This window comes from Crocodylus siamensis, chromosome 2 (assembly GCF_052110815.1).
Source record: "Crocodylus siamensis isolate JL-2025a chromosome 2, ASM5211081v1, whole genome shotgun sequence".
In the NCBI taxonomy this organism is placed as follows: domain Eukaryota; kingdom Metazoa; phylum Chordata; order Crocodylia; family Crocodylidae; genus Crocodylus; species Crocodylus siamensis.
The window spans coordinates 250,372,986-250,387,185 of NC_143396.1; the positions used below are offsets into that span (position 1 = coordinate 250,372,986).

A 14,200-nucleotide genomic window follows, 5' to 3' on the forward strand; every position below is an offset into this window, starting at 1 on the left:
CCAGAGGTTATTAAAGACCGTATTTTCTTCATGTCTTGCTATATGAATATCTTATTAAAAGACTGCAATTATGATGAACCTTTTTCATGCAATATGTAGGGAAATGGCTTCATTGACTGAAACATATTTCCTTGATATTAATAACCTTCTATATTTTCAGCTAATCCAAAAGTAAATGAGGAACTTAGAAACTAAGATTGCCAACTCCAAATCAACACAGTTACACAAAATTGAAAAAGAAGCAGCTCACAGCTTCATTTGAAGACTTTTGTAGGGAACTTCATGCTGTAGATATGAGGTAAAGCTATCACTTAAAAAAAAAAAAAATTCCTAAGAAGCAAGCACATTAAATAAGCAGTTGTGCTGCTTTCACATATGCTTTTACACGTCAAACAATTAGGAGCTAGAAATGCATTTAATTCCTGAATGCTTACTGTGAATATTAGTCTGAATAAATCTTATTGCTGTCCTAAAGCATATTTTTTATTATCTCGAAGTTAAAATTGAGAGTCCCTGTGGCATTTTATTTTTTTAAAAAAACCTAACAAAACTCTTTCTTTTGCTGCTTAATTAGTTGAATATTGAAACACTTATATGTTGATATAACTGAGTAGACTTTTACATCTTCACTTTTGAGAGAGAAATTTTTACATTACATCAGATTTATCAGCTGAAATGGTTATTCTTCATGCATTTTCATTTGCTCAAACATTACCTTTTCAAACAATATTTTTAAGATAAATAGTATATTTGTTCTATTTTACATTTACTACTTGCATGTTCCTCTAACCTGTGTACTGTGGAGTGAAAAATTGCTATTTGTATACTGTGTTTAATAGATGGTAGAATAAATATTACAATAGATCAGACCTTTATTTCTTTGAATATCCATAACCTGTTTGGTATCATGGAATTTTTTACCCTTCTCATTATATAAAACAAGAAAACTTTTTTTCTTGCTTCATTTTTATTTATTAAGTATAATCTTATATTTGACCTAAACTTTTTATTATATGCCTAATTTACAGGCTATTTAGGGTTTTTAATATCTTAGGTGGTGTTAATATTGTGACCAAAAATGTAAGTTTATATAACAGTATATACATTATGGGCCAATACATAAGAATTGCGGGCTTTTTTTTTATTTTTGGAGATAGGAGCATTTTGCTTCAAAAGTTTGGTTTTCACCCGTCCCTTCTAAACATAGATGTTGAAATTTGAAAATGAGCTGTTCTGTTTGTGAATTTGCCTATGAAATTCAGGTATACATGCTCATGCTGATAAAGGTAATACTGGAAGCACTTACTAAACAAGTAAAGCTTGCTGCACTGACTAGTCTCAGTGCTTTTAAAGGGACTATTTATTGTAGTTCGTGCTTTGCTCAGTAACATGTATTTGCAAGATCAAGCTCTACAACAAGAAGGCAAACTAATAAATTCTTCAGCAAAGGCATTGAATGCAACAGAAAACTGAACAAACCATTATATAAACTAAACGTGTGAAGAGAGAGAAATCTCTTACTGAGGAACATAATTTAGCATTAACTGTTAAAATACACAGAGTTTATTGTACTACTATAAATATTTTTTAAATCATTTGTCTTGTAAATTCTCTGTCAAATAAAGGCAAGGTATAGGTGTGTTCTAATATATTGTTTCAAGTTTATTTATCTAGAGTTAGCTTTATTTTAGCTCTGAAATCTTGGAGCAAAACTCAGAGTTCGTGCCAGATCAAACAAGTTCAGAAGTACAAATGGAGGACTGGTCAAAAGGTAAGGACTTTTAAGGTATTAATACGTAACCTCAGGTGTTGTGCCAGTGCTAGGTACTGACTGGAATATATTTGTTTTTGCTGATATAATAGAGACTTTTTAAAATCATTTTGTGCCAGCTCTAGAGAACATTTTGGGGTGAAAGATGACCAGCTGCAAGCTTCTTTCTTCTAAAAGAGAACTTTTAAAAACTTGAACGAAAACGGGGAGAGGAATGTAAATCTTCTACCCATTTAGTTTCTCTGGGTTTTATAACATTAAGGAATCTCACTTAAGTTCTCACCATTATTTTCTAAGGGCTTTGTTGCACGTTAATCTTAGGCAGCTCCTGGAGCTCTTAACCCCTGGATTGTCCATACGTTAACACCTGAAACTAGTTTTAAGCACTCTTTAGGTGGTTTAGAGTTGGAGCACTCCCAGCTTAGCTTTATCTCTGACCTGTGTTATCCAGCTCATGTTACATTAATGTGTAGCCTCTCTAGGCTGCATATTAGTATAAAAACCCCACCCACCACCTCTCCCCTCTGGCTCAGACTGGGCTCACTGCACCCTCTTGCCTTCCCCAGCATCTCAGATCCCTGCTCACTGCCCCCGGCTTCCCCCTCCCTGCTTACAAGTGCCTCCCCATGCTGTCTGTCCCAGGGGAGCAGGCAAGGAACTCATCCCTATATGTGTCCTTAAGATAGCACAGGAAGCTACAAGTAAGTTGGGGTGGGTGGCAGAGAGTGGGGATCTGGGGTGCTGAGGAGGGTATGGGAAACTCTGAGGGGTAGGAAGGCAGCCTCAGGGGCAGGGGGAAGCAGGGAAGCCCTGGAGGCATGAGGGAAGCCTGGAATGGAGGGGGGGAGGTGTACGGCAGTTCTTACCTCTCAGTCCTCCAGGCCCCTGCTGGCCTGAATGTGTTTCTACTCCAAACTTGAGTTAGCAGTAATGCTGTTCAACTTTTGAGCAGCTCACAGTGTAATGCAGGGGCGGGCAATTATTTTGGGCAGAGGGCCGCAGGCTGAGTTTCGGAAAGCCATCGGGCCGCATGACAGGCAACCCAGGGCAGATTAATATTAATTTTCTAAATTTTTTAGGGGCCCCATGGACCGGATACAGTGGCCTGGTGGGCTGCTTCCAGCCCCTGGGCTGCATTTTGCCCACTCCTGATGTAATGTGTAGCAGGGCCCTAAGATTGCTCTTCACTCTTTCTGTCTCTCTCAAGTCCATTTTGAAGTAAGCCACTTTTCCCCATTACTGAAGCTGTCATTTGTGGTGTGAAATGAAACCTTGTCTGTTAAGATAACCAAGACATAATTTAATATTATTTCAGTTTAAGTAACAACATAGAGTTTGGTGCAACTCAAAGGACTTTTACTAAATCAAGGTACTTTTACTTTCTTGATCACGATAGAGAACGATCATCTTGCATTTAAATGAACCAAAGGGAATTCATGGGCATCCCTTAGTTGCAGTATACACAGTTCTACAATAAATTAGCATTTTGTGAAGAGACGCACCTGGGGGTTGAAAATAGTAGTAGTGGTGACTGTTGTAACTGAATGTATCTGTAGTGTATATTTATTAGAATACTAGAAGAAGTATGTATGTGTATCCATAAAATACATATACAAACGTACATATGGTTTTTTTAGTATTCTAATATATATGGATATATGTATACATGCACTCCCACTCTGTGTGTGTGTGTGTGTGTGCACAATATAAAATATGGAGTGTGGAGAAGGACTTGGGGGTTACAGTGGGCTGCCAACAGCATGCTCTTTTTGCAAAAAAGAAAGGAAGCAACAGCATACTGGTTTAAGAGGAGCCTCTTGAAAATCTGGGGAAGTGATTCTTTTGCTCCATTTGGTACCAGTGAGACCTCATCTAGAATACTGTGTCCAGTATTAGACCTCACACTTCAAAGGGGGTGTAGACAGCTTGGAAAGAGTCCATCAGAGCAGCAAAAAATTATTAGAAGTGTGGGAAAATATGACTTGTGTGGAAGGGTAGAAAAAGCTAGGGTTATTTAGCATGCAAAAAAGAAGGATGAGGGGGAATTAGATAGTAGCCATCAAATACCTGAACAGTCATTGATAAAGGGTGTGGTAATCAGACTTTTCCCTGTGACCATAGTGGACAGAACTAGTAGAAATGGCCTCAAGCTGCAGCAGAGGCAGGTCCATAGGGGTGCAGTGGTGTGGTCATAATCTCGTTTCAGAGAACACCAGGAGGCCAACAGCCAGGGACTTTAGGTCCCTACATCAGGTAGGAATTCCTGCCTTTTCCTTTCCATGATCAGGAGAGGTGTATTATATCACATCCCCTCTCTTCCTCTTTTCTAGCCTCCCATTTTCCCCATCCTCCACCCACTGCTACCACTGTCCTCAGCTGTTCTGGGGCAGGAGAAGCTTTACAGCCACTCCTATCCTACTCTAGCCAGGCTGCTTTGGGATCCAACCTCAGCCAGGGACAGCAGCTGTGACAGTGGTGGCAAGTGGATGCCTCCCTCACTGAGCCTGTCCCCAAGCTAATGAAGAATGCTTGGGGACGTAGAGGGATCAGGCAAGTAGCAGGAACCTGTTCACTGCCCCCAGATGTACCTAGTTTCCCATGCAGGCTGGGAAGAGCAGCTCTGGAGCTCTCCCTGCCTTTGTGTCAGCTGGGGACGGTGGCACTGGTGTATAGCAGTGGAAGGAATAGTAGGGGAGAGGAAGTGATGTGCTGACCATAGGCAAAGGGAGAAAACATTATTTGGGGGTGCTGAGTTAAACTTAAAAGATACTTGTACTGTGCCACTACACAGACACAGCCCAGCAGACAAGTGGGTTGGGGAAGAGGAGAGGAGTAGGGAAGGGGAGTAGGAGAGGGCAGATTGAGTGAGCTGAGCCATGTCGTGCCTTGCACCTCCTGTCACTGAGTGGGCAGGGGACATGGTGCAGCAAGCGTGTGGCTCCCAAAGCAATGACAGTGGGGCACAGAGTCCTAACATGCAGCAGCAGCTCACTTCCGCTCTGCCCTGTGCACAAATCTGGGGGACACATGGGCCCCATGCCTTCTCCAGGTGCACACAGGGTCAGAAGCCCCCCTGCAGCCCTGGACAAGCCTCCCGGGGCTCCAACTGTCCCATGACACCCCAGCCCCTTCTCTACTCCCTTCCTCACTGTGGGGGCCTCAGTCTCTCCCCCTTCCTCCCTGTGTCTCTTCCCCCCACACACTTACCTGCTGGGCACTATTCCACATGATGCTGGGCTGTGTTCCTGGCCACCACCTGCAGCAGGCTGTGCCTGCCTGTCTGTCTGTGTGTGCCCGTGCCCAGGTTGCCCTGTAGTCCTCTGCACTGCCACTACTGCTCTGTGTTTTGGGGGGCCTAAGCCCTGTTAGCCCTGGCCTTCCACTGCCTGTGGTGCTGATGAACATGGACAGGAAGGCAGGAGGTGTGGAGAGTGGGGGTGGGATTCTTACCTACTTTGAGGACTTTAAAAAAGTTCCCAGCTGCTGCTCCTGGGAGTGCAGCCACTCCTGTAATACCTGTTACTGTTCCTACATCATCCCCACCACTCCCCCCACTCCCTTTTACAAAGTCCTGGATCTGCCTGTGAGCAGAGAAAATTTAGGCTGGAGATTAGAAAGAACTGTCTGACTGTAAGGGTGGTCAAGTATGGGAACAGACTATCTAGAGAGGTTGTGGAGTCTCCAGCCCTGGAAATTTCAAGAGATGGTTAGACAGACACTTACTGGGATGGCTTAATGATGATGATCCTTCTCTGATCAGGGGTCTCGACTTGATGACCCCATGAGGTCCCTTCTAGCCCTATTTCCCTATGATCCTAAGGGTTGAATTTTCTAAAGAAGCATCATACCTTTTGTAGAAAATGAGTGCCAGAAAGACGATGCGTCATGAAGTGGCCCATGTAGAAAGGCAAAGACAGGCAAAGGGAGGCTGAAGCACATAGGCAAATGGTGCTCTCTCATAATTTCCTATCTATGCTCAGAGAATCAGGCTTTACCCATAAAGATGTCTCCTATGAAAAACTTGGTAGTACATAATGTGTTTTTATTCACTGGATTTTTACTTTCCTATTTTTTCCAAATAGAATTAGTTTCAAGTATGTCATAAAACGAACTTTGTTTGCAAAGCAGAGAAAGCATTCTTTATTGGGGAAGATGACTGTTATATACGTTGGCATGGAGAATTTTGTAGGTATGCAGTATGTAGAAAATTAGCATTAGACACCTTTTTAATATTCATAACGTGAATTCCTTGAAAAATATTTCTGAATCAAAGACCTTTGAAAACAAAAGAGTTCTTAGTTTAGTAACTTAGTTGAAACTTGAATTCTCATCTTTAATTGTATTATATTGTAAATTTTATATCACTTTTAGAAATATTTAGTGTCTTTAGACCTTTAGGGGTCAGCATACCCTAAGAATGGTTCAAAAGGTTAACTGTTCCAAAATGGCCTAACAACGAATATCTTAAATTTTTGGTGTCTTACAAATTTACAAAAAACATTTTTACAAAAACCACTTTTTTACAACCCCCCCCTCCCAACTATTTAATGAATTCTGTTTAAGCAGTTTCATGGAAAATTTTAAAAGTTATTTTCCATCCAAATGTTTATATATTTGTGGTCTTTATAAAAGTTCATGCATTTTACATTGTGTGAATTAGGAAAGATGGAAGGCAGGCAAAGCATGGCAAAAACCAGCTTTAAGTACCAGTTGATGGATCACATGGTTCCCATTTGCAGGAATAAAATGTCCATTGGAAAGATTAGAAAAAAGTGCTTACTATTAACACTGTTAATAATTTGTATGTTGCAGGTTGCTGAGGTCTGTTGCGCCCAAGACTTTGTTATCATATTAGTCTAATTTAAACACTGGATGCCTCCCCGAAACTTTATTCTAATATTTATAGTCCAGTTGTATTATGTTGGTATAATTCAGGTGGCCACCATCTTGGGTAAATAGAAGAAGGTTATCAGGGTAGGTACCTGATGAATTTTATGGATGATCTTGTATATCCAAAATGACTACTAATGTTTTCCCTGAGAGTCTAAAGCTATTATTGGCCCTTTTTGACCAATTAAGCTTTTAGTCGGCCTTCTTAATCAGTCATGGTATCTTTTCTTTCTGTGGTATATACTGTGCTGCCTCCAGTCTTCCCCTGCTGTTACTGCTTATAGGTTGCTTCAAGAATAACTCCCAATGATTGACTCTAGAACTGCTTTTACAGCAGTGCTAATAACACTGGTTAGGGAGAAGGTGGATAGCCAAAAAAACTTAAGCAAGAATTATTAAGCATAGCTGAGATTAAACTCGGTTGAGTAAAAGAAACTCAGCCAACCAATGTGAATTAGAAACAACCCAAAGACCCCACAGTTATGACCTATGGCGAAATATCAGTGTTAACATTTAAGTGGTTAATTATGCAACTTACTAATGCACGTGACAAAACAAAACATTTTAGAGAAATGTAAGATTGCTGTTTTCTGTTTAAAGTTTGGAATTCAGTATTGTCTTTTGAAACCTCTTGACTGCTTATAAATGTCATCACATAGATCGAAGAGGTGATTCTGCCTGTGTTCATACATACTTGAAAGGGTTAAAAACTAGCTTGATAGGATTATTGTTTTGGAAAGTATAGTCTTTATCTTCACAGGACCTTGTTTTTAATGGGAGGACAGTGACTTCTTTCACATTTCCATCTAAGACTACTTGTGAGAATGGTTCAGGATCATTGGCAGCTGGCCAAGAGGGATTTTCTTTTCCAAATGAAATGCACAAATTTCAAGCTAGAAAGCATAGGGCTACAGTCATTATAAAAAACCCCACTAAGTTGTTAATAAAAAATGCATATAATGTTTACAGGGAAAATGTACCTAGATGCAGATCTGTTATCCTTTAGTTGCAAAGAACACAAAAACCAGAAATTAATAAAAGGAGTGGAGAAGCTTGAAAAAATATTAGGCTCTTAATATACATATAAGCTTCCTAGGTCTAAACTTGCAGTTTCAATGTTCTAAGTCAAATCTCAAAAATAACTAGTAGAATTGAAGGGGCCTTGGAAATAAAATTGTGTCTGATTTAAGGGATGCTTTTACTACATGATAAGCTGTATGCAAAGGGATCAGGGTATATTCAGTTCTTAATTTTGAATTTTTGCTTCTTACCATTGCTCTGTCTTGAGTTTGTGAATTTTTTATACTTGGGTAAACAGGCCAACACACTTTCTTAAAATATAGAGAGATTTTGACTGATCAATCAAAAAACTAGGCACATTCTTTCACTGCATCCGAAGTGAAAACATTGGTCATCATATTCACTGTGATTAGTTTTTGGTTTTTGTGTCCCTTTTTAAATTGGCAAAGTAGTTCTTTTTGAATATGAAATGTCTGCAAAGACTGTGAAGATTTTACTTGTTTTTATTTTTATCTTTTTTTTTTTTAGTTCAAGTTTATCTAGTAATGAGATTTAGCTTTAAATGCTAAATGCTTTGGCTGCTTTTTGTTCATGACCTACAGCTTCTTTTGCCCCAAATAATTGCATGGTGCCCATGCAGGTGCCTCATCACTGTACCATGCATCTACAACTTACTGTACACTCCAGGCTCCCCTTGTGCTACTGCAGGGAGGCAGGACACAGAAACTGAAGGAGGAGCTCAGAGACTTTGGCTGTTATTGCAGCTGGAGCAATGTGGGGAGCAGAAGCCAAGCAGAACCCTGGGGCTACTGTTTTACCCTTTGTGGGCCACATGCATCCCATGGGTTGCCAGTTGGACAGCTCTCCTCTAGGACAATGTTGAACACCCAAACCTTAGTTAGAACCTCCGGGTTTAAAATATTAATAAAATTGGAGTATACTAGCAATAATTTATATTCATATTATTGCTTGTTAAGGGATTTATTGCAGAGTAAGTTAATAAACTAATGTTTATTTTAAAGACTTGGAGTCAAATTCTAGTCAGTAGCAGTGAAAATGAATACATTAGTTCATCTTAGAATACCTTTTCATTTGTATAAAATTCTGCATGCATTGCATAATAATCATGGGTCTGTTACGAACTAGCAAAGTTGTGATGATTTGGTACATTCCATTAGCTCAGCTGTGTGTGAAGGTTTACTTAGGGTTTCCTTTATGTTGCTCTCACTGTAGCTGGTTGTCATCTTCATGAATTTCTTTGTCTCCACTCTAGAAAGCTAGAAGAGAGGGGAGGATATGTAGGTCTGATTATCAGAGTTGAATATGTGTACTTCCCCAGATATACTTGCATGTGTTTATTTTATGTATGTAACTGCCTGATGTTTGTGTACATCTGCTGTGGGCATTCACATAGTAATGTGTATACCCACATTGGGTATTTTGGCATATGTGTAAGTTAGACAAGTATATAGAGTTTATATCCAAAGATATGGAGTTTTTCTTTTTGTACTATACTGAAAAAATATTAATGGGGGAAAACCTCTTCAGAAGTGAATGCAATAAATGCATAATATGTCATAAAATAATTCCATTGGTTATCAACAGTGTCATAAAAATAATTCTGTTGGTTATCAACAGTGTCAAATTCATTGTGATCTGTTTGTACACTTATGAATCTGGAACATAAACATGTAGGATAATTTAAATTAAGACCCTCATAAAGACCTTTTTGTTATGTTTTGTTTCTTTGACTGCAGCCAAACGTTCCTGCTTCCCAGTGCTCTTAAGGATATAGAGCACCTTGACAGGGAGAGAACCATTTAATGGTAGCACACTAATTTTTTTTATGGTTTGTTTACACTTCATTCTGTTTAGAAGTAATATAAATAAAGTAATATAAAAATAAGGAAATTCTTATGTAAAGCAACAGTGAAAAAATATTAAACCATGGAAGGAAGTCTGTTCTGTTTTCTTATTTATATTACCCCATCATCATTAGTTAACAATAGAGTTTGTTGTCCAATAAGCTGAATATGCGACTGAGAGCTAGGAACCTCATCTCTGTCACTAACTTGCTGAACAGCCTTGATCCTAAACTTTCTTTTTGCTCTCGCTCTCTCAAGTTGGCAATACAAGAGTGACATGGCCAGGTACTTGTAGAGACTTTGTGGTTCGTCTGTCTTGTAGGAGGTAGTAGGCCTCTGGATCAGTTAGCCAAGGCTGTCTAACTTTAAAGTGGCTGGGGGAGCCACACACCTATGGCAGGGGTGGGCAAAATACGGCCCACAGGCTGGATCCAGCTTGCCAGCCCATTCTGTCCAGCCCATGGGGCCTTTAAACATTTTAGAAAATAAATTTATATCTGCCTGTGGCTGCCTGTCAAAGATGACGGGCAGCCAGTGGCAGCAGGACCCAGCAGGAGCCTGTGGTTGAGCAACAAGGCTAGCCCAGCTCCACCCAGCCCCCCACCCCCTTCCTGCCCTCAGCCCCCAACCAGAAGCCTCTGTGTCTTCTGGCCCTGTGCCCCTGGAGCTGTTTCCCCTCCTTCTGTCTGAGTGGAAAGTAAGGTAAGAGTGGCTGGAAGTGGTGGTTGCGGGGAGCAGTGAGGGCTGCATGGAGTAGTGCAGTGGCAGGGGGGCTGTGGGGAGCAGCGTGTGAAGTGGCAGCTGCGGGGAGCGGCACGACCCATGTGGTGCACAGCAGGTGGCAGAGCCACAGCGGGTAGTGGAGCCACTGTGGTTCCTGGCGGGCAGCGGGGCCGTGGCAAGCAGTGTAGGGGGCCCCGATGTGTAGCAGAGCCACAGCCGGGCCCCAGTGGGTGGTGAGGCTGCAGTGGGCCTCAGGAGGGAGCAGAGCCATGACGGGCAGCAGAGCTGTCGCGGGCCCCGGCACTTGGTGGGTAGAGAAGCAGTAGCAGGCAGCAGGCCTCGGCAGGAGACAGAGCCATAGCTGGGCCTCAGCAAGTGGCAGGAGGCAGTGGGCAGTAGAGCTGCAGTAGAGCCCCAGTGGGCAGTGGGGCCACGACAGGCATCTGCAGGCAGCACAGCAGGTCCCGACAGGCAGCAGAGCTGCAGCCAGGGCCCAGTGGGTAGTGGGAAGGCGGTGGGCTCCAGAAGGCGGCAGAGCCACAGCAGGAGGCAGGCCCCAGTGGGTGGCAGAGCCACAGCCGGGCCCCAAGCCCCAGCAGGCAGCGGTGCAGTGGAGCCCAGTGGGCAGCATAGCTGTGGGGGCTCCGGCAGATGGTGGAGCCATGGTGACTGGTAGGGTTGCGGCATGCAGCAGATTCACAGCAAGGCTGCAGCAGGTGGTGGCCCCGGCAGGATCTGTGGGGAGCACTGCAGGAAGTGGGGGGGCTGCAGGAAACAGTGGGCAAGCCTGCAGGAGGGAATGCAGGGAAAGGTGGTGGTGGACAGAAGCACGGAGCCTGTACAAGTGCCCTGGGACTGGCAGAGACCCAGGGTGGGGTTGTAGAAGCAGAGCCTGGGCATGGGGTCTGCCTGGCTGCATCGTGTGAGGCTTACATGCAGTGTGTTAGAGCTGCACGCTATGGAGCTGGCAGCCCGGCCCCGGCTCGCTCTCTCTCAGCGAACACCCAGCCACCATACCCATACCCCACTGTGCATATGCGCGCGCACACACACACACACTCTCTCTCTTCCCAACCACACCGCCACTTATACCCCCTTTGCTGCCCACACAAAACACACAGTAGGACTGTATTTTAAGCTATTATGCAGCCACCTCTAGATACACTTTTTGTAAACACAGAAATCAGTAGAAAAATATTTTAAAATAAAATAGGTTATAGTAGATGTTTTGTGCGTGTGTGTGTTTTGTGTGCGTGTGGGGGGTATATACATATATATATATCTTTTTCACGGTTTCCAGATCACAGTACCCTTCCTCCCAAAAGGAGTCCTTCCAGGGCAAGAAGAGGGACTTCCAATGGCAAAGGTCAGGGACTAGGAGGTTGGACTTCTGGTCCTAATATGGTGACCAGGGTTGAGGCAACTGTCAAGGGGTGAGGCTGCCCATGTGGCCCTCGACAGCTTCCCAAAACTTGGTAAGTGGCCCTCTGCCCAAAATAATTGCCCGCCCCTGTCCTGTGGGTTGCACTAAGCATGTAGGCATCCCCTGCTCCTCTATGCATGGGCTCTACCATGCCTCTGACTCCAGGGTTGGGGCAGGAAGTGGAAGCTGGAGAGGAAAAAGGTAGAGCCTGGAGACCCCTGCTACTCCTGCAGCTATAACAATATGGGGAAGAGATGGCTGGGCGGGAATCTGGGGGCTACAAAGTAACTCTTTACAGACTGCATGCTTCCTGTGGGCCAGCAGTTGGCTAGCCATGACTTGGCACATTTGTTTTTCAGTTTTATTAGGTGGAACTCTGGGAGCAAGATTGCTGTGTGAATGCCCCAGTCAGGTACAGAAGGGATGTATGTTGTCTTGAAAACACCGGGGCTGCTGTAGGAAGCTGGGATATAGCTAGGGGACACAATCTAAAATGACTAGATAGCAGGTTTAAATCTAGCAAATGGAAGGTTTTTTTTATTCAGTGTCCAATTAACTTGTTACAGGGGTGTAGGTTTCACCCAAAGAGCCAATTAACTTGTGAAACTCATAGCAATGGGATTTTGTGGTGGCTAATAATCCAGTCTGGTTCAAAAAAGAGTTGGATAATTCATGGAGGAAATGTTGATCAATAGGTATGGCACACAGCAGACAGGGGTGAAGTCTTTGAAACAGAACTTCCTGTTGACCCTTGGAGAGATTCTATGAACCACCAAGGGTTAAAAGAGTCAGTCCTGCTAAAATGAAATTGCAAGCATAAAGGTACAAAAGTTTTAATAGCAAATTTGATAATCAAATACAGAAAAGATATAAATGACTTAAACAGTCATAATAAGGCATAACAAGTAAATGTTTACAATTGATAAAATATATATCTATATTTAAAGAAATAACAATCTTGTTAACATTTGAGAGAATTTAAAACTCATTTTTCTAAGTCCTAAAGTCTCAAAAACAGGTGGTTATCCTGTTAGGAAAGGGGACTTTTCACCTAAGTTTCAAATTAAGTTTTAAAAGAGCGCTTATCTTACTTCATCTGCAGATCGGTTATTCAGCAAGAACCATAGTTCAGGATTGAAGAGCAAAGATTCTGAGATGAAAACCATTTTTATACTCTGTTGCCTAATTCCAATATCAAAAAAATTGATAAAGAATTTATAAAAGCACTTCTAATTGGCCCCAATTAATATCCATATGCTTATTTTTACTACATATCTGAGCTATATCTTGTCTAAAATTAGCCTTGTCATGCAACACACTACTAAATACACTCTAGTTAAACTTTAGCCTACTTCTTTTCCATTCCATCCTCCTTGAATTTTCTAAAATGGTTCACATCTTGTGAAGTTATCTGGCATGATTATTTCCTTTGCCTTTTCTTCTCTTACCCAAATTTTGGTCAAGCAAATGCTATAGCATATCACCAGTAAGCAGCTGAGGGCCTATTATAGTCCACATTTTAAAGCCCCTGAATGCTAGAAGCTCCAGTGGGAGAGGAGCAAGGGAAAGAAAATCTTGGACATCCCACCCCTGCCCTTTCCTGTTTTGCCCTCCCTCTGAACATCCACTCTTTGGCACTGTGTAAGACAGGATGCTGGGCCCAATAAATGGCAGTTATGAAGCTCTTTATTCCCAAAACCACAACAGGGACACATTGGAACTGCATTCAACATGCTTGAGTCTGTTTTTCAGGTGTGGCAGTAAGAGAAACAGAAATGTAATTCCTCTTTTCTAGGGAAGGGATAACTGCTACTACTCAGCCTAGAGGCTACCTGAAAGGCAACATAGAAGGAGCAGGATACACAGCACAGAGTGGGAGGCAGAATGGATGTGTTTTGAAAGAGATGTTTGACAATGTGTAGTACAGGAAGAGAGGTTTACATCAATTAGGCAACAGGTCAAAGCCAAGAGAGAAGGAAAACAAAAAATTGCAGGTTGAGAAATGTGGAACAAGACACCTTAAAGAATGCTAGGAAGAAAGGAGGGAGCTCATGGTGGAAAGATTTGAGGATAAAGGTGAGGTGTGTTGTTTTTTTGCATGGGGCGGATTGTTTCCTGTTTCCTTTGCAATTTTCTAGCCATGCAGACAAGCCATGGTGGCTGAAATAGATGCAGATATCTGATCTTCCCTCCAACTGGAACCTCCCTACCAGCTTTATAAAACCGCTTGCTTCTCCCTCCCACACACTTCCCCTCCCCCTACATTTTGAATAGCTGGTCTTGAACATATTGCATGTGTGTTTATTCCCCGCTAACTTCTCCCTTCCAAATGCAAAATTAAGTCCTGGAACATTTGCTTAACTCATATTCTTCTACTGGGCATTGAAAACTTACTGGGTTTTGTGCCAAATATATAAAGAGAATGCAGTCCTTGCAAATGCATCATTTAAAGTGAAATATTTTGAAATTTGGGGTACAGTTAACTTTAAAAAACCTTGAACATACTTT

The 14,200-nt window shown here is 42.3% G+C and overlaps 1 protein-coding gene across 5 annotated transcripts in view; it reads left to right on the forward strand.

The window, feature by feature from the left end:
• Positions 1-14,200, forward strand: part of MIPOL1 (mirror-image polydactyly 1) — a 346,213-nt gene that overhangs the window by 71,410 nt on the left and 260,603 nt on the right. The window contains exons 3-4 of one of the 5 annotated variants that reach the window (XM_090033637.1): positions 161-298; positions 1,692-1,771. The exons of the other annotated variants lie outside the window; for them this stretch is intronic. Of the exons in view, the coding sequence (XP_089889763.1) occupies positions 294-298; positions 1,692-1,771 (85 nt within the window). The 5' untranslated portion in view covers positions 161-293. The remainder of the gene's footprint in view (positions 1-160; positions 299-1,691; positions 1,772-14,200) is intronic. 5 annotated transcript variants of the gene reach the window in all.